This window comes from Gouania willdenowi, chromosome 6 (genome assembly GCF_900634775.1).
Source record: "Gouania willdenowi chromosome 6, fGouWil2.1, whole genome shotgun sequence".
Taxonomy (NCBI): domain Eukaryota; kingdom Metazoa; phylum Chordata; class Actinopteri; order Blenniiformes; family Gobiesocidae; genus Gouania; species Gouania willdenowi.
The window spans coordinates 20,976,737-21,000,401 of NC_041049.1; the positions used below are offsets into that span (position 1 = coordinate 20,976,737).

The 23,665-nt window shown below is 38.3% G+C and overlaps 1 protein-coding gene across 1 annotated transcript in view; it reads left to right on the forward strand.

Moving 5' to 3' along the window:
- Positions 1-23,665, forward strand: part of syn3 (synapsin III) — a 136,117-nt gene that overhangs the window by 96,490 nt on the left and 15,962 nt on the right. The window contains exons 7-8 of the mRNA XM_028449245.1: positions 16,624-16,686; positions 23,210-23,352. Coding sequence (XP_028305046.1) covers positions 16,624-16,686; positions 23,210-23,352 — 206 coding nt within the window. The remainder of the gene's footprint in view (positions 1-16,623; positions 16,687-23,209; positions 23,353-23,665) is intronic.

The window sequence follows — 23,665 nt, forward strand, 5'->3', positions numbered from 1 at the left end:
GTGTATTAAGGGTCTGAGATCCCTGTCCTGATCATTTCTGACCTGCTTATGTAACGGTGAGTAGCCTGGACTCCTAACATAGCTCCCTCGGTCTCTCAGCAGATAAGCCTGCGCAGCAATAACACTGCTGTGCTGGGATCCAGGAACACTGGCAGGACGGAGCCAGAAGAGGGTTTAATTAGTTAATATGACTGTTTGTGTCTTACCAGGAGCTCGAGGGAAGCTCCTTTGGAATGAATTAAAAGCAGCCACAGGTACTCAGGGTATACAGAGTCAGTATATAAACACACACACACAATAAATGATCATTGTAAGATGAATCTAAGCTTATCTTTCTCTTAAGTGTAAAATATTTTGAAATAAATTGAAGGTCATTTGTTCCATGACTGGTGAGAGAACATGCAAACTTTACACAGAAATATCACAGGCCTTCCCCTGTCAGGATTCCTGCTGTGATAAAAATGCGTGTGGTTATAATATTGGGACTGATCATTAAACATAGATACAAGTAAACACTGTAGACCAGATATAGACAACTGGTGGCCCAGGGGCCACATGCGGTCCTTTGTCTTATTTTGTGAGGCCCCTAAAATAAATACACAAAATGACAAAAAAAAAATACTCAAAAATGTGTCCAAAAATATGAAATGGCAACCAAAAAACCCACCCACAAAATGAGAGGAAAATATACACAAGAGCACGCGGAGCTCATGCCTCCAGTAAGTGACAAATATCCAGTTTTCCAGGTAATTAACCAGTGGGGTAAAATTCCATCATCCTGTTAACAGACAAACAAGTAAACATCACTCCTTTGCTATGGTAATAAACTGACTCCCAAAAACACACAAAACAGCAACAAAAACACACAAAGAGTCTTCAAAAAAAACACACAAATAAGTAAAGAATAAGAAATAGCATTCTTGTGGCCCCCGCTGTGATAAATGTTGCCCATCTTTACTGTAGACACACATTTATACACTTGTTACTACTGTTCATCATAAAAATGATCTTCTCTCAACTTTCCATTTTAGCTTTTATGCATTAATCACTGTTATTTTAGGAACTCATCCTTCCTCAAAAATGCGTTGTTTTCCCAGTACTTAGAAACCACGCCTGTGTTATAATGGGTCATCAGGTTACTGGTTCCAGACCAGCTGATGGGAACATCCGATGCTAATAGCGGTTGTTAGCATCATCGGAGTGTTCGGCGTGATGACCACAGCTACAATAACATGCAGGTCAGTCGTTAACCAATGATAAGACCCAGTTAGGAATTATTCCAGCAGCCAGTCTTTGGATCCAAACCACATGTTCTTCCGCATTCCTTAGTTAAGCATGTGCCACTGATGATTTTACACTTCCTACGCCCAGCGGAGGCCATGGAAACAGGAAGACTTTAAGAAAGCATAGGGAGGGATTTACCAATGACTTCACTCATACATCAGGAGGTAAAACTGGCCAGCATTCCAAACACGTGTCCCAAAGATAACAGCCTTAATCTGGACATGAGTAGGAACAAGCCTAATAAGGGCATCATATGATAGACAGCTGAGAATAAGACAGAGGATTTGTTTTCCAAACCACGTTTCTGGACCCATGTCCACAGAGTTCACCTTGTTTGAACTCTATAGTATGTTTCTTTATGTTTATGTTTTATATTTACTCACAGTTTGTTTTCGTAGCTGAAGTTTGAAAAACAACATTATACTAAAAGTAAGCTAACAGAGTGTGCTCATAAGGCATGGTGTATTTCCTCTACATGAAGTCCATTTATAAAATCGTTTGGTCCATGGGGTCTCAGAGCACAGTGTGGTTTTGCTTAACAAAAGACAACAGAGCGGTGACTCAGAGGAAATACCTTTCATCCAACTGACAAGACTTTAAAGAGAAACAGGAAGAATCCAAATGTCAAAGATAGCACCACCGGGAGCCACGGCCGCTGAGAGAGTGTCCAGCCCTGACTCACTCACTCACCCCTGGAAGAGTGATCCAGTGCACAGCTACAGTATATGCTGTCAGTGGAGGTCACTGGTTGAAAATATTGACAGAAATGTATCTGTTGCACCAATATAAGGGGTCTCCGATTCTCTGTTTCAAAATTTCCCAAATTCTGTTTCAGGGTTTACCCATTTCAACGTCATGTTACGCTTTTTCGTTTTGTTTCTTTTTCATCATCTTTTTCTATTTAGTCGACTTTACTGGCTAATATGCTTCCTAAAACTGTACTTACACTAAATAGGGTTAATAGAGTCAACTACTGTTATTCATTTTACATTTTATATGCTTTCGAGAATTTACGTAAACAGGATGGTTATGCTGAAATAACACAAGATCACACCGCGAGGGTGATGTTAGCAACAATGCTAGACCCTAAGCCACCCATTTAACTAGAAAAATATAATGAAAATACTAGATATGCTCCCTAAACATTATCTGTGAAACAGTTATTCACTGCCAACCTGTGGATAATCCTAACAAAACCCGAACAGCCTTGTGCTTGGAAATGCTTCAGCCGTGACGTGTCACCAGGTAAAATGATCACCAGTTGAACTAATACACCAACAGCTGAACCTGTTTTTGTACCAGAACCTTTTCAGATTTGAATGCAGTCATAGTGGTCTGAACTGCTTGTTCATCACTACATATTAAAAACATCCTTCAGATGAAGCTCTGCCTAGTGCGGCCATTTTCAATCACAGGATAACAAGATCACTGGAACTGTAACATGTGGTGCAAGGATTTGAGCAGGATTTAGGGGAGGAATTGACCATATTGGCGTGTAAATGTGTGATATTGTCCCAAGACGTGCATGTGAGGCTTTTCCGTGTCATTGTTAGGGCCCGATTTTGGATAAAGAAAGAAGAAACATGTCAGAGTGCCTTTTCCTTTTCAGAACGTTCATTTATTTTTCTTCCGTCCATTTTCCGCGGTCACGAAAAATCAGTGCAAATTAGATGATTAGAGCATTTTCTGAAGATGGACGTTTTTGCCAATCAGTCATTGCTATAACTAATTCAGCACTAAAAGTCATCAGCCATCTGTTTTTGTTGCAGTTATTTGGTTTGAAGTGAATATCAGACCCAGGTATCTGAGAACAGTCCTATCCAACACTGGCTGTTGTTTGCATTCTCACCTGTTTTTGCTGATTAGGACAGAATGTCCAAAACTGGTCCCAAGAGTTGAGTTTACTAAACATTCCCCCAGATGCTTACTAGTGTCGAGGACGTTTGTCTTTCATGTACATTTAGGAAACACAAATACAGCCCTGACCCATGATCCCAGTCACAATTGGACTCCCTCTCTGGAACAGAATCTGAAAAACAGTCGGTAACTTCCGACTGAGACGAGCCGAACGAGACCACAGCGCTGCCTGCGGAGCCGCACGTTCCCCGGCTGCACCACGCGGAGCATATTTGGTGTGTGCGTGGTCAGGAAACCCCACAAAATGACTACGTTGGATTACAGCATGAGACAATGAGACACCAGGCTTGACCATAAGTGATGAAGTATGACAGCATGGAAATAGGTTTGAAGAATTCCTTCAAACTGAGGGAATGCCTGAAGAGGGTCTTATGCTGAGCAAAGCAAAAAATTCTTGGTTTTAGCTTTGTGGTATTTTTATGGCACAATGCTTCAAAAATAGGTCACTGCAGCTTAACTCAATCTGTGATGTATTTATTTCCATTAAAATAGAAATCAGAACTGTTTATTTTCTCATTTAACCTCAGCCTTTGCTTCCTTATGAAGCAAAGTTTCATTATTTTTAAAGGGGACATATTATGCTATTTTTTACCCATCTCTATTTGTTCTAAGAACCCCAAAAACCTAGTATTTGAGGTTTATTTTCCCAAACTCACCTGTTTTTCAGAGTTTTAGCCCTTTGAAAAATGACTTTCTGAGCAGTTCTAAAATCAGGCTGTTTCGGGGCCTACTTATGCATATTCATGAGAGCTGAATAGAATAGATGCTGACTTTATGCATCGCTCTTTTACAAGGAGGATCAGTGATCAGGAATCACCAAAGCAATTTTATTGTGTTATCTACAAACTGTTGTTTTCAGCCAAAATATTGCACATTACAGTAAAAAACATGACTATTTAAGCGGCTATTGTGATTACGAGTCCGTCTCAGCGCTTCAGGGTCCGTGTTTATTTCAGCAGCACCAGTCATTCAAACTCTCACCGGACTGTTAAGCTGTCATTTTCTTCTCCTCCTCTGCTCTTTTAACTATAGGAATAATGGCGCATTCACATTCACGGCGCGTTGTGAAGCTTTTCGTGCGGCGGATGCTTTTGACGTGTTGTCGACACTGGAGTTGGGATTGTTGAACTTTTGGGGCATATCGCGGTGCATCGACCAATCAGGAGTGTTCCCCAACCGTGACGTATTCAAAATAGAGAGAAGGAAAAAACACTAACCGGAGGCAGAGACAGATGGACAGGCGCTCTTCTGCTGGCATAGAGCGCCTGTAATTTGTGTCCTGGTAAGAGATGTGAGCGCTGATGCTGGTCAGCAGATCACCAAACTGGGCACGGGTGAGACGGAGGTAGCGCTGAAAGCGACTCTCGTCCGAGCGCAGCTCTGGTGAATCCAGACTTGGCTCAAAGGCGCACTTTGACGAAGCCCCTTCCCTTGACGCACTCCCTTCCCAACTTGTTTGGACGCGCGTCCCGAGCATCTTTGACGCTGATGAGTAGTACAGTGTACAGATTCAATGAGCACAAGCGTCCAACTACGTGCATGAGGCACGACTTTGACGCCCGAAACGCGTTTGGTGTGAACGCAGCATAATGCATTTAAGGTGATAATCATTTGTTTTGTCCAACCACTGCATCGCATTGTGTGACAAACACGTCAGATCAGCAATACGAGATGATAAAACAGGTACTAAAAATATGTCTGTTCCAGTTACACCGTGGCTGCCCAGTGCTCTTCAGGGCGAGGTTCAATGCAGAGAACACATTTTGTGTATGTAGCTTTACATATATGACAATAAAGTATAATATATATTCCTTTTTACTAGAACGACACAGAAGTGCCTGAACACATATCACTGCGCCCAACCACAAGACTGGAGTACACCTCCGCATCAACAAATACTGCTACAAATACTACAGTGTATGTTCTCTGTGGAGGCGCGGCACCGGCTCCAGGCAAGTTCTGTATTTAGTTTTACCGATAGCCATCACTCCTTTGCTAGCGAGAAAAACAATGGCAGGCTTTCGCAAAACTTTTCACCAGGTTGGGGGTGGAGTCCATGGGTGGAGATACCAGAGGAGGGGAGGGTAATTTCTATCTCGATTTCACTTGTGATGTCACAAATGTAGAGCATTTGAAACATAGCAGTTTTCTCTGTGTTGTTAGACTTACACAGACCACAAACAAAGGATGTCATGGATTTATTTCACATTTTGTGTGCCGTGTGGACACTCAAGTTACAGTACCTCATTTTCATAATATGTCCCTTTTGAAGTCAATACCAAAATAGTAACAGAATAATGTTTCCCTGTGTGTGTGCATGTGTGTGAGAATGAGATGGAGTTAAAACTCATTCAGAGAGGATGGTTCAGTGAGTCATCAGCAGGTCAGAGGTCAGGAGTGTCATGGAGGCTCACAGGAAGCTGACGTTATACCCACAGAGGGTGGGGAGACTTCGGCCTGGTTAAATATAGAAATGACACAACAATATTAGAATGCCCCTGGTATCCTTGTAACCTTGTGTTTTTTTCCACTGTGCAAAGTGTCATTTCCAAACTATTTAATTTTCTCCCAACTCAAGCCCTCGTGTTTAACAGGAAACCGAGACAGTGGATGAGTTAGTGTTTTGGAAACAAAATTTTGAACCTTTGCCTGAAGAAGAGACATTAAATGAGCTACAGTATCACTTAACATTTGGATAGAAATAAATTATTTCCATGAATGAAGGAATACATTTAAACCATATCAAATACTGTATGTCATTGGATAGAAGGCTGATTACAAAAACGTGTTCAAGGCTTTATGGTTTTCTCTTTCTAACTTGGAGTCTAATAGAGATTGCACATAAAACCAAATGAGTTCAACATAATAATGGAAATTACCAGGAAAGTCTCAAGCAAACAATGTTAGCATTACAGGGTCTGTGAATGCTCATTTGTTAAGTCCTTGTTTGCTAGAAAATGGTGAAACACTTAATTCAACAGTGGGCATCAGGTAGAATGGAATCCGCACCAGTGGTCTGTGTAATGATGTGGTTAAAACTGCTTGTCTGGAGCTTTAAGAGCCAATCCTCTGTCTTTCCTGGTGTAATTAGATAAATAGTTACCCATCTCATTGATTTTCTGCAACCCAACCCCCCCACCCTATGTCAACATGGTAAATCATGATGACACGTCTTTTGAAGAAAGTATCTTTAGAACTGAAGAAGTGTATATCAAAACAAACTAATCTAGTGAACAGTGCCTCTCATTAAGCCCTATCCAGTTTATCAGCAACATCCTGTAAAGCACAGAGCACACAGAGCAGACCTCGACAGATTTTGTTTCCGGGACAAAAAATTCTGACCTGGTTTACTTCTGTGTGCGATGTCAGCAGATAGGATTTATTGGTCCCGTCTGATCAAGTCTGAGGCGATCATGGCCATATCAAAATATAATATCCTGGATGGCCCCTGACTGATCCTGCCTGTTTCCTGTGATGTAGGACCACTCTGGGCTGATTTGTGTTGTAGATTGTATACACAAATCAAAATAAACTTACTTTACTTTTTTTTTTATTTTTACAAAGGCTATTAATGATTATTGACACATAAAATCATGATAACAAGGTCAAGTTTTGTAGATCTGTGATGCATCCAAAAACACCTTCATTGGAAAAAACACATGCCTATAATGGTTACCGGTGTTTTAGCCCGTGGACCTCCTGTACCATCAGGATAAGTTTCCCAGTGGAAAACAAAGGACTATAAGGGCATCTTGAGAGTTTGACAATTGTTAGTTGTTGGGAGACTTTACTTTTAAAGGGGACATATCATGCTAAATCCACTTTTTTAGCCCTTAAATGCATTTTGTTGTATATTTAGAGTGTTTAGAAGTACAGAAAAGTTCAAATTAGTCTCTTCAGGTGCTCCGTTGTTATCTTTATATTCTGTTTTGGTCATATTTTTCAATCTGTTTCGATTTTTTGATTCTCTATTCCGTTTTTTGAACAATAGTCACAGTATTTGCAGCGGAACTGCCAAATTAGGACATCGACTCCAGGCCCAACACTTCGAGCAATCCGCCATTTTTATTTCTCGCTTTTATTTTGTAGTCCAAGCTCAAGGATGCAGAAGTTACGAGAGGATAAGTCAAAATGTTTGGTTGTTGGATGTAGTAACCCACACGCTTCATTACACCGTCTCCCAGCATCAGAACCTTTTCAAAGTGCCTGGTTGAGTTTTATTTTTCACAGAAATGTACCCACATCTGTGGGTAAGGTCATTTTTGTGTGCGCGAAGCACTTCAAGGATGACTGCTTCAGCAACCTCTGCCAGTATAAAGAAGGATTTGCAGAAAGACTTCGTCTGATCGAGGGGTCAATTCCTTCTATCTTTGGAGACGACAAACAGAGCACTTCGGTAAGCTGTAAATAACGCTAAAAAGTGTGATGATAAGACGTCCCTGTCATTGTTCTGTTGCACCGTCTTCAGACTTGATATGTTAGCGCTGTGTACTCGTTTAGATCCTTGATGATATGGCCTACGTGATTTAATTTAAGTCTAAAGTTTTCGTTAGTCATTTCATTTTGCCGTTTTTGTCTCCGAAAAGACTGTATTAAAATGTGTTTCGTGACGTTAGCTTGGCGCTAGCGTTAGCTCGGTGCTTGTGTTAGCTCACTTGTTAGGGTTCTGCAGGTTCATCATCTTCATTTTCATCTCGCTCCGCTGGGTCCGACTCTGGCTTGAACATGTAAGGCTGGATGGACAAGTCTTCTGTTGTTGACATTTTGTAAATAACCTCTGAATAAAAAGTTTATGACCCTAAATAAAACTACAAAAATGGCCGAACAGGGTTGAGATGAACCGAGTGTCACCTCTGCAACCTGAAGAGGGGGCGGGGTTTGAAGAGTCTCATTTGCATTTAAAGAGACCACACCAAAGTTGCTCTTAGAAGCACATCAGAAAAGGGGCCTGTTTAGCTATAATAATGAGGAATTCAGACCCAAGCATTTTAGTTCCGCTTTATATAGATCACAACTGTATGATTTATATGTAAAAAGGAAGGATTTAAAAGCATGATATGTCTCCTTTAAACATGGCCTTACAGAGGCTCAGTCTATCTGTGACTAGAGACAAACCATGTCCTGGTGGGTGTGACGCTTTCCGCTGTCCTTACCACGATTTGCAATATAAACCACAGCAGGAGATCAGCTGTCCCACTTCGGATTTTATGACTGGAATCCCCCATTAAACACACAGACTAACCAAAAACATTTATACTGTCTAAGGGATCACACTGTGCTTTTATCTGTACGGCTGTTGGGAAACACAAGAATGTTTGGATAGACAACTTGTTATCTAAGACAGAGCTTTCCCAACACATGGAATAAGGGTTTGTCTTTTAATCTGAAGTATTTATTTTTCTTTTTTACAAAATTCAATCAAGCAAAGTGTCTTGCTCCCACATCTGCCAGGTAAAAGCACCAAAACAAATAGAAAAATGCAGCAAAAATGGCCTGAAAGATAAATAAATAAAACACCTACTGTCCAATTTCTGTTATTATATGATTAGGTTATTGTCTTATGTCTTCACATTACCAATTAAAATGGTATAACAGTGTAAATACATAAATGCAGCAGAAAATGGCTTTGACGAAGACCAACCGCTGACAGCAACATGCCATGGTGACCTTTGACCTTTCTGTGTTAAAGCAATAACAGATACAAGCTAGTCAGTCACAATACTTACTGGTGCAGCATTTAGTCAGACTGTTTTGACCAGATTCAGGAAGCTGAAAGGATTGTCTAAATGATCCCATTCCTGTTTTCATCATGGGAATGTGCCTTCAAAACCAAAGTACAACCACCTCTATTCTGCCCAGTCTTTTCCGAGACGTAATGTCTTAGAAGAGCCTGGAAATGAGACAGAAACATGGCTTTCCCCTTTAGACTGAGAGGAATGTGGCACAGCCTTGATGGTTTTTGCAGTATTGGCCCGCCGAAGCCTGTCTGTTGTTTTTCTTCATCTAAAAAGCAGGAATGTGGGTTAGAGAATTCATTTTTGTTAATACTGTCTGCCTAGATCCCATTAACGATCTAGACTTCAGAGGCTAAACTTCAGAACAATATAGACTTGTGCTGATTACAGACTTGTGTTGTGTTTGTAAAACTGAATGGTTAAAAATCTAAAACATCATCCACCACTTCAATGAAGATCACTGAGATATTACTGATGTTTCTTTGGGTTCTTTTTTAAAATGTCTATTTCTCTATGTTCTAAGGAGCAGTCATCATTCTTATGATTTTGGTTCTAGTTTCGAAGCGTTCTCTTGGTGTTATTCTTTACAACATTTGTGCACTGTATACGTGCCATGCCACCAGCCCAGAAGAGGTCAATTGGAAATCCAAAAATACACAAATTACAGCATGGAGATGTTGGTGATTTGTTTTAACAAAGATCTTTTGGGTCCATAAGTGAAAAACTGATGTTTAAAAATATAATTTTTGCATTGACTCCAATTATTCACATGAGAGCGAAATTCAAAATGCTGTAAAATATTCAGTTTTTCAAATAAAAGTGTGATATTTTCCAAACATCATCTACCATGAGTCCCAGATTTTCTCAATTTAATTATGAACATTGAAAATGTATTTAGCAAAAATGTACAAGTCTATGTTACCAACACCATTTAGAGTTAAACATTGCACTGTAGGCTCAATTTTTGATAAATCAAAAATCTGTGTGGTTTGTTTGTGTAGGACAGTCTGGAGATGAGCAGAAATTGTGGGTTTAGTTTTACGGTTTTTGATTACAAAAAAAATAGAGTGATGGACTTCATATTTTGCAGTAGGTTTGAATGTGCAAAAGTTTCTTGAGTATTGGTGTTACATGTTGGATAAAGATGCAAATCTGTAGCATAAAAGGTTGATGTGAATTTTCAACATTTTAAACTTTAGAGGTTTGCTGTAACTCCACCTTTTGGACGATTGGCCTGTTTGTGCAGCTGAGGCATTCTGGCGTGGGACTGGACCTTTGTGCAAAATTTCATAATAATTTGCATACGGGAAGTATGATGAACATTGGAAGCTTGCAGGATAACATTAAGTTCCCCTAATAAGAAACTAACATGCTTTTTTTTAAATAATTTTAATTTAAGAATGCCACTTAGTGAGGGATTATGTTTCCTTTTTGTTAGCTGACCTAGCTAACCTCTGGAAAATGGTAAGCCCATAATAAACAAAGGAAGAGTGATGCAAAATTAGCAGTTTGTAACAAAACCTGGTCTTTCAAGTATGCACTGAAGTCAAAATGAAAGCTGTGTGTGTAGTTTGTGGAAAATGTCATATATCAGTAAAAATCAACAAACATGCTGCACTTGTTCTGATATTAGTGTCACAGCAGGTCTACATTAATACTAACATAAATACCTGATATAGCCAAATTAACACTATTACATGTTGGCAGAAATTGTAATGCAGTAAGAGGTATAAGTAGGCACAACTTCTCAACGATGATTGTGACATGGTTGATGTGTCAGTCCTGGTACCCAAAGGCAGTCTTCCTTACATCCTTTTCTCAAAGAAGATGTGATTACAAAGTAGGTGGTTTGACCACATGAAAACTGCACAAAACCACCTCTGTCATGTTTCAATTAGCACCAAAGGGTTGTGAGTTAGCATCCGTTCTGGAAACTTCTACCCTGCAACTAAATAGTGTTTTCCAGACATCTGCCTACCTAATGTATATGTGCTAAAATGATCTTGATAGAAGCCAGATGAGCCAATATTCCACAATAGTTATCACGCAACGTTGGACAGCGTTTCCTGTGTGCACGTGAACACAATGAGCACCTGCTGTAGCTTTGGCGCATGTTTGCCCACAGGGTTACTGACAACACTTTAATATCTTTTAAAGATGGTGTGTCCAGGAACTACTGTATGTGTCATGATTATGTCATGTTGGGTTTGCGGCATTTGTAAACATTATTTGGAAAGTGTACAGTCATCGCAGCTTGTTGTGGTTTTTCTCTTATGCTTCAGGTCCGGTTAGGGTTGCCACCCATCCCTTAAAATACGGAATCCTTCCATATTTGACCATTGAATGGTGCGTCCCGTACTGAGCCAAAACGGAAGGTTATTTGTTCCGCATTTGCATAAGTCATGTGTGTCAGAACGTCACACACACACACACACACAACAACAACAACTAAATCTGAGAATAATGAACAAAATAAAATGCAGGAAATGCCAAGGGCAGCAACATCATCATGGTGGGATCTTCTCTGTGGTGTGTCCTGTGTACCTGGCTGTGTGCTGTGGTGCTTTCAGGGTGTTGTGGCGGTTTTGAATGAAATGAGAAGGAGTCATGTTGAAGGGTTAAAGGTCAAATGTGGACACAGGGTTTATTTGGTCAAAGGGTTTTGGGGGCAGACCGGTCTAACATTCAAAGGTTTCAGTGTGTGTGTCCAATGAATCTGTAGCTGTTCTGTGCTCTCTGGGTTTTGTATGCTGCTGATAGCACTAAGCATAACAATAACATAGTCTCTGAGAAAAGACCTTGGTAAATGTTATCAGTACAATAGTATCTTGCCTGCTTAGGGCAGTTTGACCAGAACTGACCAGGAAAGATTCTTAAATCATCAAGTATGAATGTAGTGCACGAGTGAGTGTTGGTGATGGTCGGAGGGGCTGATGGCGCACTATGGCAGCCTTGCTTCCGTCAGTCTGCCGCAGGGCAGCTGTGGCTACAGTAGTAGCTTACCGCCACTAAGTGTGGAGTGAAAGAATAATCCTTTAATTATGTAAAGTGACTCTGAATGTCTATAATAAAGCGCTATATAAAATTGATGCATTATTATTATTGTTATTATTATTAATAATAATCTGAGAAGTTCTTCATACATCCATTATCTCCTGAGGCTGATACAGTAAGACACATCATGGCTGGATTGATTTGATAGACAACTGGGATGTTACCTTAACTCACAAGACACAAAAAAAAAATGTTGTACTGTCTATGAATTCAGTTAGTAACTTTACGGGGACTCATGGGATCAACATTACTGCTCTCTTGAGGCTCACTTAATTTGCCAGCTGGGTTTGATGTGGGCACGCTGCCTTTGGTCCTGCGGCAGGCGGGCTCTTAAAGGGTTCTGGGTCAGGGTCGCTCTGCTCCCACCGTCTGCCTAAACCATCATGACTTGTGTCTTCTCCTTGATGTGGCAGGTGGCAGGATAAATGCAGGATGGATGCACCATGTGTTTCAATGGGCTTCAGTGGTATACTCCTTTATATTTGCCAATTCAACAATGGCAAATCATGTTGTATAACATACTAAAATAACGCACGTTGTTTGTCTCTTGGATGCCTAATCACGTTATTTATCATATCTAACATTTAATCTAAGATTTAAATTTTCCACACCAATATTTTAATAATTTTCAGTGCCGAATTTTATCAACATTTTTCAAATTGCATTTGTTAAATCAAAACTTATGAAATTTTAAAATATATATAATTTTTTTTTTTTTTATTAAATAATGTGCAAAGCCAAAATAAATGCTCTTCGTTCAAAAACGCTACCATCTACAGACCAGCAAATACAGCCTAAGAGATCAATTTATGTTTATTTTACCAAAAGCAAGATTAGAAGTAAAGCAAAGAGGTCTGTCTGTTCTAGGGGAAAATTTGTGGAATAATGTAATTAGAGACACTATTTAATTCCAAAAATAAAATGTTACAATATATTTTCGAGAACACAAAAGAATGCTTGCATTTGAGTAAGTTGACTTAAATGTCATATGTCGGGCATATAAGCATTTTTACTTCTGCCTGTTTCAGTCTTGTTTTTTTTTTTTTGTTTTTTTTTTTTAATTGTGATTTATGTTTGAATTTTTTTTTTTTTGTTAGACTGAAACAAACAAATAAACTGAAAATGAAACAAACTAGCACCAAAATGGTTGTCTTATCTCCAAAAGGGGAAGCCTGTTCTACAGCTTAGAATATAGAACACTAGAACATGTTCTAGTTGAAAAAGGGAGTTGAGAAGCTGTAATAATAAACTTCCTATTGAGGGCCACTCATAAGGCGTTGTTTCGGTTATGGCCTTGGGTTTACATGACTGGAATATCACACTGAGATGGGAAAGCATGATTCACGTCAAACACATCAGGACAGTTACTGTATGTTGTGTGCATGCCGCCAGAGGGAGGGGTAATGGAAGGGTCTCCCTCAAGTATTTCCACCACGTGCCAGATCTCATGACGGACTCAGTTGTTACTGTAAATGTGGGGAGCCATTGAGTTTTGCGCGAAAAGCCTAGACCGGTAAAATCACCCACCAATATATAATTATCTTTTTTACCATCTGACTTCTTCAAATCTTCACCACACTGGATGCTTTTTACAGATTTCTCTGCTGGGAACAAAAGGTTAAGAACAGAGCTTGAAATGGAAAGGAAACAGAAAGCTGAAGTTTCAAAAAAGAATTTCCACATCTGAGAGTATATGATCGTTCATGGTCATTGAGGTTTTCTGTAGGGGCAACAAGTTCAGTTACAGTCACATATTGAAGCATATCATCATCATATACAGTAGGTTTAGATCCAAAAACAGACACAGTTCATACGACGGACACAGAAAGTATGAGCCAGCTCTCAAGGTAAAGTTAAAGTTATAACATCCAAAAAATCTTCTTCTTAAGTTAAACCAGTGTTTCCTGAATGGGGGTACGTGTACCCCTAAGAGTACGCGATGGCACTACAGGGGGTACTTGAGAAAAGTGTGGAAAATTAACAAATAAAGTGTCAGTCTTGGTCCCACCCCAAGTGTGATATGACTGAAAATGATAAAAACTATAAATGAACCTATTCAGGAGCCACTAAATCAGTGTTTTTCAACCTTGGAGTCGAGACCCCATGTGGTCGCCTGTCGTTTAAATGGGATCGTCTGAAATTTCTGAAAAATTTAAATAGATTTTCGAAATTATCAAATTATCCTATTTTTTTTTTCATTTTAACTAAAACCACACATAATCTTTAATAACTGTATTTCTATACTTTCACTTTGTGAATCGAGTTCAACTAAAATGCACTAAAAAAAAGATAAATATCTGAGCTCACACATGATAAAAAAAAAAAAAAAATCTAGAAAATATTGTCTTTGGGGTCACCAGGAATTCTTGATATCAAAATGGGGTCACGATCCAAAAAAGGTTGGGAACCACTGCACTAAATACTGTTTCTTTCCACTCATTTACAAAATAAGACTCTAAAATATGTGTTATCACTCCATCATTATGCTCTATAGTTGTTTTTAAATAGTTTTCTAAGCTAAATGTGGTTGTCGGACAAAGGGGGTATACTTGGATTCAGAAATAAGAGAAAGGGCGGGGGTACTTTGAGACAAATGACCACCTAGTTCTGTAATACATGGAACGATCAAATGTTCCTGGTCATGAATATAGCTAGACAGCACTCGTGAGCGCATGCTTTTGATGATGGTAGTAGAGGATGTGGTCGTCTCCCCTCCACAAGTCTGTCGTCATTACCGTGCTGATGGGAATGAGTGGAAGGAACATGTCCAGACAGAGTGGGTGTGGCTGTAGCCCCTTCCCACCCTAAACACTGCACGCACACTCCCGCACTGTGCGACTCCACTGTTTGTCACACATACGTGCTAAAAGCCATTTAAATCGTCATGGTGACGCAAATGCTTTCTCACTGAGAAGATGTTAACATTTCTTGAGTCTTTATTACACAAACACACAAATAGTAGCATGAATGTTTCATCGCCTTTGCTATCATTTAATAGTGTTTTAACCTATAAAGAGAGCTCCGCTTACACCCTTTCAACCCTTTTCAAAAAGAAAATGTCACAATATATTTTAGAGAGTTATGTGAAGCAGTAGAAATATGTTTGTAAGAGTACAAAGTGGTCAATTCAATTCAACTTTATTTATATTAATTACAACAAAGTCATCTCAAAGCGCTTAACAAAAAAATAAATAAAAATAGACAGTGTTCTTTGTTATTATTTGACAAAAGCAACTCAAATGTATTTTATTGAATGCTTGCATTCATTTTGTGCTTATTATCTGATAAAGGTAACTTGAATGTTATCATTTATGTTGGTTGTGATTTATGTTTGAATGTTTTTTTTTTTTTTGTTACACTGAAACAAACAAATATAAACTAAAACTGATATTAGCTGACCATGGCTGGGGCTCTTACTGTGCACTAAAATAGGGGCTACAATATTATATTTGTGTATAATTTTTAGAATGAGCATATTAAATACAAACCTTCCTTATTATTTAGATGACCTAATCTGTCAGTATTAACACAGCTTTTCGGCTCAGTTAAACGTGGTCTCATGGACATGAGACTGGTTTACAGAAAGCTCTGCATTCATTAATGTGTTTTACTGTGAGTTATTGTCCTATCAACCTTTACATTCTTTGTGTACTGTTTGAATTTTGAGTTTTTTTACTGTTACAATGACTTTTAACGTCTTTCATCTCATATTTTCTGTTGAAATAGATGTTCATCATCCTCATCAATTAAAATTAATAAATACATAAATAAATAAACAGGTGGAGAGCCAGGTTTCCCTCCTGATATCATGTAGCCTAGCATTAGCATATTAGCCTTTTAGCTTATACCATTTAGCATAAGCCTATTAAAAGTTTAGCAAACACTGTTCTGGGATGTCACCAAGTCAAATTGTTATCCTCCGCCACAAAATGTGGAAGGGGGATATAGGTTTGAGCTTCATCCGTCCGTCCGTCCGTCTGTCTGTCCATCCGAAATAAAGGGGACAGCTTTTCTCAGAAACTGTTTAAGATAGAATAACCTAATTCGGTGTGTGGCTTCAGGGTATCACTACATTGATGGAGTTCGAAAATGAGAAGCGCACAATTATTTTTTCCGGAGTTATTGCCCTTGTTCCATTTTTTTTACTCTGTTCGAGGTATCTTCAGAGGGCATAGCTTTTCTCAGAAACTGTTTAAGATAGAATAACCAAATTTGGTGTGTGGCTTAAGGGTATCAATACCTTGATGGAATTCGAAAATGAGAAGCGTGCAATTATTTTTTTCTGGAGTTATTGCCCTTGGGCCGTTTTTTTTTTTACTGTGTTCGAGGTATCTTCAAAGGGGACATCTTTTCTTAGAAAACTTTTAAGATAGTAAGTATTTTTATATTTTGATGTGATAATATTTTGTTATGTATACATCTAAGTTCGATTTAGGACATTTAAGAACCATTCTGGCGGGGGATGTTGATGACTGTCTTCTTGTTCTTATTAAGCCTCTGATAGTAAAAGCTGTGACATAGACTGTTTGATTTTACGTTTTTGTTACGTTTATGGCCTTTCTCTGCTGTTGTGTTTTAAACTGTAACATTTAGTGCAACACAATTAATATTGCTCTTCTGTCCATTTGTGTAGGTTGCCACGCCCTCCTACCCTGTGGTGGTGAAGATGGGACACGCCTACGCTGGCATGGGAAAGGTGAGTCCTAAAGTCACACTGACGTAAAAATGCATTTTTATTTTATTCTATCTTTAAAAATTGTAAACAGCACTGCACAAGAATGCTTATTCATAAGAAAACACAACTTCTTACTTGATTGTTCAGCAAAAATATTGTTTTTTTATTCCTTCTTTGCCTTAACCTCTCCCCTATAGCATGTGAAACTCACAGACTCACAAAGTTTTGTCTACCTCAGCTGCAGAATAAACATGATGTTATCACAAACATTTTGACTGAAGCAAAGATATGTGTTAAACTCCATCTGCCAGTAGGTTTACTTTGGGTATTTGGTTTACAGTAGTCTGGAAACCCTGTCCTTATTTTGTCTTCTCATATTATCTGTTCTTAGAATGATGTTTTTCATAGTGGTTTTTCAATCCTGCTTATGTTCCTTCACCACATCTGTCTGAAAGGGTTTCGTTTCCTCTCCATGAGTTATTCATTCTATAGAGATTCCCGTAAGGCTTAAGGAAAGTTTGGAAGGGTCGTGTAAGGCCGGACCTTGTTTAACCCCTCTGAGTTCACGGGATTATGTCAATGGACTACAAAGAGTTGTTTACATTAAAATCCTGATATAATATTTAAATACAGGCTAATTGTAAAGATTATAAAGATGTAAGCCTATCATTCTTCATCAAAAGATGTTCATGTTACCAATACATAGACCAGGAATCTGCAACCTGTGGCTCTGGATCCTTATGTGGCTCTTTGACTCTTTTGCAATGGCTTTCCATAACTTTAAAATAAATATTGAAGGAAAGAATTGTTATTTTCTTACAGAGGGTATTAATGATTAATGGCATTGACACCAAATAAAATCATGATATAACAAATTGTCAACCTATAAATAGGGCCCTATTAAATCTGCGTTAACGGAATCGCTTACTGAATCACGGCGAACGGTTTAACACCGAAATGGACAGAATCGGCATGAAACGACATCACCGTGGGGCAAGGGACGTTTTTTATGGGGAAATGTTTCCGGGGACCACTTATTAGGTGCACCGCCCTCTCTCCTCCTGTCCTGGCTCCATTAAACTCATCTTAAACCACCACAAACACCGTCTAAAAACAACACAAATTATCACTGACTCCTAATACAGAGACACCAGTGCCCGTTTAACTTTGCTGTGCCTGTAAAGCTCTGTCCGTTTTGTGTGTAGCGCAGCAGTACTCCGTGAAAACGTCAAGAGCTTTAATCATCTTCCCCTCTCAATGTTCAATCTCTTATGCCTGGCTAACTAAGAGTAACTAGAAGTAACTTAATGAGGTAGGAAATGTTGAGGCACTTTTTTTCTCCAATTGTTAAATTTTCATAAAATTTTATAGAAAATCCACCTTGCTTTTTAAACTATATAAATATCATATTATATATAACATACCACTGACCAAACACCAGATCTGCAACATTTGTCACAATGTTTCAGTGAAAATAAACATTTAAAGATGGTTAATTTAATACCAAACCTTTATCAGCAGTATGTTCCTCTGATATTAGTACTACATATATCATCTGTATTTATCTTTGTCAGTTTGTAAATCAGATTTTAGATGGCACTCATTGGTAGAGCTCCTGAGGGCCCCTCACTTGGTCCAATGCGGGCCAGCTGGTGCCAGTGGGCACCGTGTTGGTGACCCCTGGCGTAAGGTCTATCATTGGTAAAAATGTGTGACATTATTCTGTGAACAGACTAAAAAACATACAAATAAATAAACACAGGTGAAAATATGACCTCCTTGGTGGAGGTATAAATCTGTATAATCCAGTTTACTGTAATTCCCAAAAGGATTTTTATAAATTTCAGGTAAAAAACAATTGCACAGAGAAATAATTGTCTTGTTTATTATATAATTTTTTTGAATGATTTAACTTTGTGAACTTTAGCAACAACACTTTGTTCACATACAAACCATGACATAACTTTTTCCAACCCTGCACACCTAATTTTGTGTTTGGGACACATTTTGTTAGTTTTTATAAAAAAAAAGCCTCTGTAATGAAATATCATACTTATTCCAAGACCTGTTTCGCTGCCCTCGTCTCTCTCTGATCATCTCCCATTCATCTTGTATAATGGTTTAAACTCCAGTCTGGTAACAGTTTGGGATTAGCACTTTGAAAATGTAGTGGAATCATTTGATTTCACTGTTTTCACTTGAACACAGAGTGGAAAAAGCCACTGTGTGAAACGTGACTCATATCAATTTGAGTCTGCTTATTTTAAATTATATGAATTATCTTGTAGCACAACACATGTTAAATGCCAAACAAGTTAACTCTGTATTTACTGTCTGCCTGCTGAGATCATTTTCATTTCATTTAGTCATGAAGTAATGTGGGTTTCAGAGGCACGTTCATTGTCATAGCCACTCAAAGTGACATCGCTGTTTACGAGAGCACAAAAACCATCAAAGGTGCCCAAATTTCTTATAAAAACGTTAGTCTATTTTTTTTTTTTCCTTTTACTCTCCACATTTGTACGCCTGTTAATTCTTTGCATCATTTTTAAAAGCCTTTCGGGATTTCTTTGTTCCACCCAGACAATTTGTCTTTCTTTTTCAGTGGTTTTGCGTTGGTGTGTGAGAGTGCACTTACATTCAAACTCTTGTAAACACTCAGTTAAACTGTTTCCCAAGACCCCACAAACTGTCACGTGTAGAGACGTGTTTCGCAGATGGATCTGCTTTCAATCCAAGAATATCCCGAGCAATACAGCTTCTGCAGTGTGACTATATGATGACCAATGCACACGGACAAAGGCCTGAGGTTTTAATCTCTATAAAATCACATCCACACTTGCAGAAGTAGAGGATCTAAATGTGACACTTGTTCACATCTTTGCTAAATATAATCTGGTAGAGCTTTCAGTTTGTCAAATGGATTTGTTTGCATTTTTAGGGCCACAGGGTGTCAGATTAAACAATACTTAGAAGCAGATTATAGCACGTAGCATCTGAGTTAGCTTTCAAGTCTGTAGCTTACATTGGGCCTCATAACTAGCCATAGCCAAATGTTGCGTTGATACCACTAATCCCGAATAATATGCAATAAACTTTATTATCCCTCTCACGCTTTGTTTTAACAGTGAAAGCTACGTTTGTCAATACTTCAAGCTTCAAACATTGGATCTGATTTCAGGTGCTAGCCAGGGCTGCCAAGTTTCAGAAAATGACAAGAGTGAGACTTTAGTGACATGGTGCGTTCCGGCAAAAAAAAAAAAAAAAAAGTGTCCTTTTTTAACATGGCTTTGGCCTGTTTTAACATCGATTTCTACCTTAAGACTGATGTCATCACCTCCATGGCCTCCTAATGCTAGTTTTAATCAACCAGAAATTAGAAATGAAAACTAACAAGAATTTTGACAAAATACATTTATTTGTCAATATTTCATTTCAACCAACTCTTCATCATTTTGCTGGGGACATGTATGATGTTGTAGATGTTTGGCACAGATTTTGAGGCCATGATGACAGAGGCAGGGGGCTCCCACTTAAAACACTGTGGCCCAAGGCAGTGCTACCTTTACCTCAGCTCTCCATGTCTGCAACAGCAATGAGGTCATTAAAAAGCAAATCATGTAAAAAACATTAAAACATCAAGTGACTTTTGATTGAATGAATGTCTTAGCAGCGGACTCAACGTCCATAGAAATACACTATTACACACAAAAATAATCATAGAACAGTTCAAATGAACATTTGATTAGACAAGGCATTTGTTTCATTTACTATGTATTTATGCTGATATAACCAACAAGTGCAATTCAGCTACTAGCAGTGTTCATAACACTGCTAGTAGCTGAATGAGAGTTTTAATTAATTTAAGTTGATGTCTAGCACAGACACACACGTAGGAGTGGGCGATATAGGGAATAAAAAAAATCACATCACGATTTTTTCTGTGTAAAATAACGATCACAATACGATTTTTTTCATTCAAATCATTTATACTATTTTAAAGTTATTTACCAATGAAACAAACCAATTCATCTACTTAAAATCATCACCCGAAATGGAAAAAAGGAATAAAGGATCATTTAGGACAAGGTAATTTTCAAATATTTTTTTTAATTTTATCTAAGCAATTTATCAAACTGGTTCCAAGTACAATTAACATCAAACAAGTTCTTATACCCTTGTATATGTATTCTACTCAGTAACAAATACAATGATTATACAGTTAGGCCTAATGCAGTGAGATGTCTATTGTCCAAACAACATTTAAAATCTAGAAAATCCTGCTGGTGTGTTACCATAACAATCAGGTTATTGACATTTTCAGTTACAATTATGTTTTCAATTATCCATGTTCAATTACAATGCAATTATGACTACAGTTTCCACCTTTTTTTAAAAAAATAAGCCTTTTACACTCTCAGAAATCTTGCTCTCGTTCAGTTTTTGTGCATGAGGTCAAAGGTCAAAAGGGATATACTGGCGAGTCTGACAGAGATTTAGATTATTTTACCCGTTGGAGTGTTGATTGCAGAAATGCAGAGTTAGCTGCTAAAGCTAATGCTGCACATGAGCTAAATTCAGGTTTTTCCTGACTTTTCAAACTGTTTCACTTATCGGCCTGTTTAGTGTCCATCTTGTGCACTTCCTTCAAATTTGTAAATGGCATTAAAATAATAGCTTAATAAAAATAATCATGGACTCATACTGTCCTTTTCACACTCGGAAATCTCACTTGTCCCATTAATAATAATAATACATTTTATTTATAAGCGCTTTTCAAAAACTCAAAGACACTTTACAGTCAAAAAAAGAAACTAACAACAATAAAGGTAAATACAGAAAAAAAAAAGTTGGGAGGAGTTTGGAAGCAAGGGAGGTCTGTCGCTTTGATACTGTTTCTCACATCGGTTTTCAAAAGTGCTCAGATCAGTGGAAAGCCAAGGCCCAAAAGAGTCCGAATATGTTCGTCGTTCCTGGGTAGAGTCCAAATTCCGCCCGCTGGACACCCAGGTAGTCTGTGTTTTCGTCCACCAGGAGTCACCTGCGTGGAAGCGAGAGGACTGCCCTTGCTTTGATACTGCTGCTGAGCTGCTCCCGTCGGTTTTTACTATAAGTGCTCGGATCATGCATGCGATCATGCATGCAGTTCCAGAGTATGAAAAGGCTTATTACAATTATATGACAATTATTTTTTATCCTCAGAATGTCAATTACAATTATGTTTTCAATTACTAAAATTCAGTTACAATTAATCACAATTACTGAGCCTGAAATAAATAACCTAAAAAAAGTTAACCTTCCTTTTGTGTTAGCTTTCTGTTAGCATCTCTTATGATAACTGGTCCTAAATCAGCTGTAAAATACACTAAAAACAATTATATATCATGTATTTTATTTCCTATCTATCTTGCTAGGCCTCCTAATCAATGAAAATATAGATTTTAATATTTTGGTGTGGACACCTGAGCCTTATTTGTGTCAGTATAGCCCTCAATTTCAATTTTTTAAAATGGTAAAATGTGGGAAAGCTATAGATGGAACAAATTTTAATACTTGTTAACTATATATTGTATTTTTTATAGAATTTTCGTGGCAATTACAATTACAAAGTCAATCATGTAAAACTATTTAAATAACAATTACAATTACGCCATATTTGAGATTTATATTTAAGAGGCTGATCTACTAAAGGTCGCTACGTGCACGCTGATAAACATTACAGGGGCATCTTCTAACCCCACCTTATCAGAATTGCGTGTGTCATAACGCGCACCGTCCATTTAGTGTGTTTGCTTCTGATAAATATGCAATGCGGGTGAATCAGCTGTTGTTTGCACAATATTGTGAGGAGGAAATGCAATTACATTATTGTATCACGCTCAATATAATTTTCCAAACCTGGAACCGTTGGCCCGCCCTAATTTTATGTGTTTATTTAGTGCATTTGACAGGCAGGACTTAATTTTCAATACATTACACAGTGTGATGGCTGCTATGACAACAAAGGAATGAAAAGAACAGATGTTTAATTCTTGGGTTCACCTATATATAAAAAAATATATATATATTATTTGAATCCAGCTGTAGTCTATATCAACAACCACCCAACAAAAGAGCGGTGTATATTTGGTGTGAGGTATAATGAAAAGTAAATAGCCCGTGTGGACCTGTTCCTTTCTTTTAGTCAAATGTACCTAAACGTCACTTTATTTCCTCGCAAATAGTTTCTTTCTCCTCAGTTTGAATGTCACACCTCATTGTTGCTGAATGATTTGAACGTTAAGGTGAAAAACAACCAATGGATTTTATGTGGCATGTTATGTGTTGCCATTGCATCATTTCCCTTCAGTCTGGGCCTTACAGTCTAATAACTTTATGGGGGTGAGGTTATGCTTCTGGCAGTGTTTCCATCCAAGTACCCTTCATTATCCTCCTTGTGTACAACAACTGTGAAATAACTGTGGGATTCTAAGCTGTCACTACAGGCGTTGACGCTATGCTTTGTAATCAGCCGCTTGCTAACAAGTAGCACCTCTTTTTACAGATTAAAATTGAAAACCAGCAGGACTTCCAGGACATCACCAGCGTGGTGGCTCTCACTGGGACTTATGCCACCACCGAGCCCTTCGTCCAATCTAAGTATGACATCCGTATCCAGAAGATCGGCACCAACTACAAGGCTTATATGTAAGAAATTAAGACGTTAAAAACTGAATATGTTAGTGTTCTGGGTTAGAGTTGGACCTATTTCACATAAGGAACATTATTTTTGTCAAAAGAATAAATAAACGTCAGACAACAGTATTTGAACTCCTTTAATTCAAATAGGAAAGCACAAAAAAATACTATTTTCTGAAACAACCTGTACATTCCTGAGCAGGTACAATGATAACTATCCCATCCATGCATCCATCCTCTAGTCCAGACATAGGCCGCTGGTGGCCACCAGTTGCCCCCGGTCTAATTTTGTGTGGCCCCTGAACAAAATTGTAATTTATGA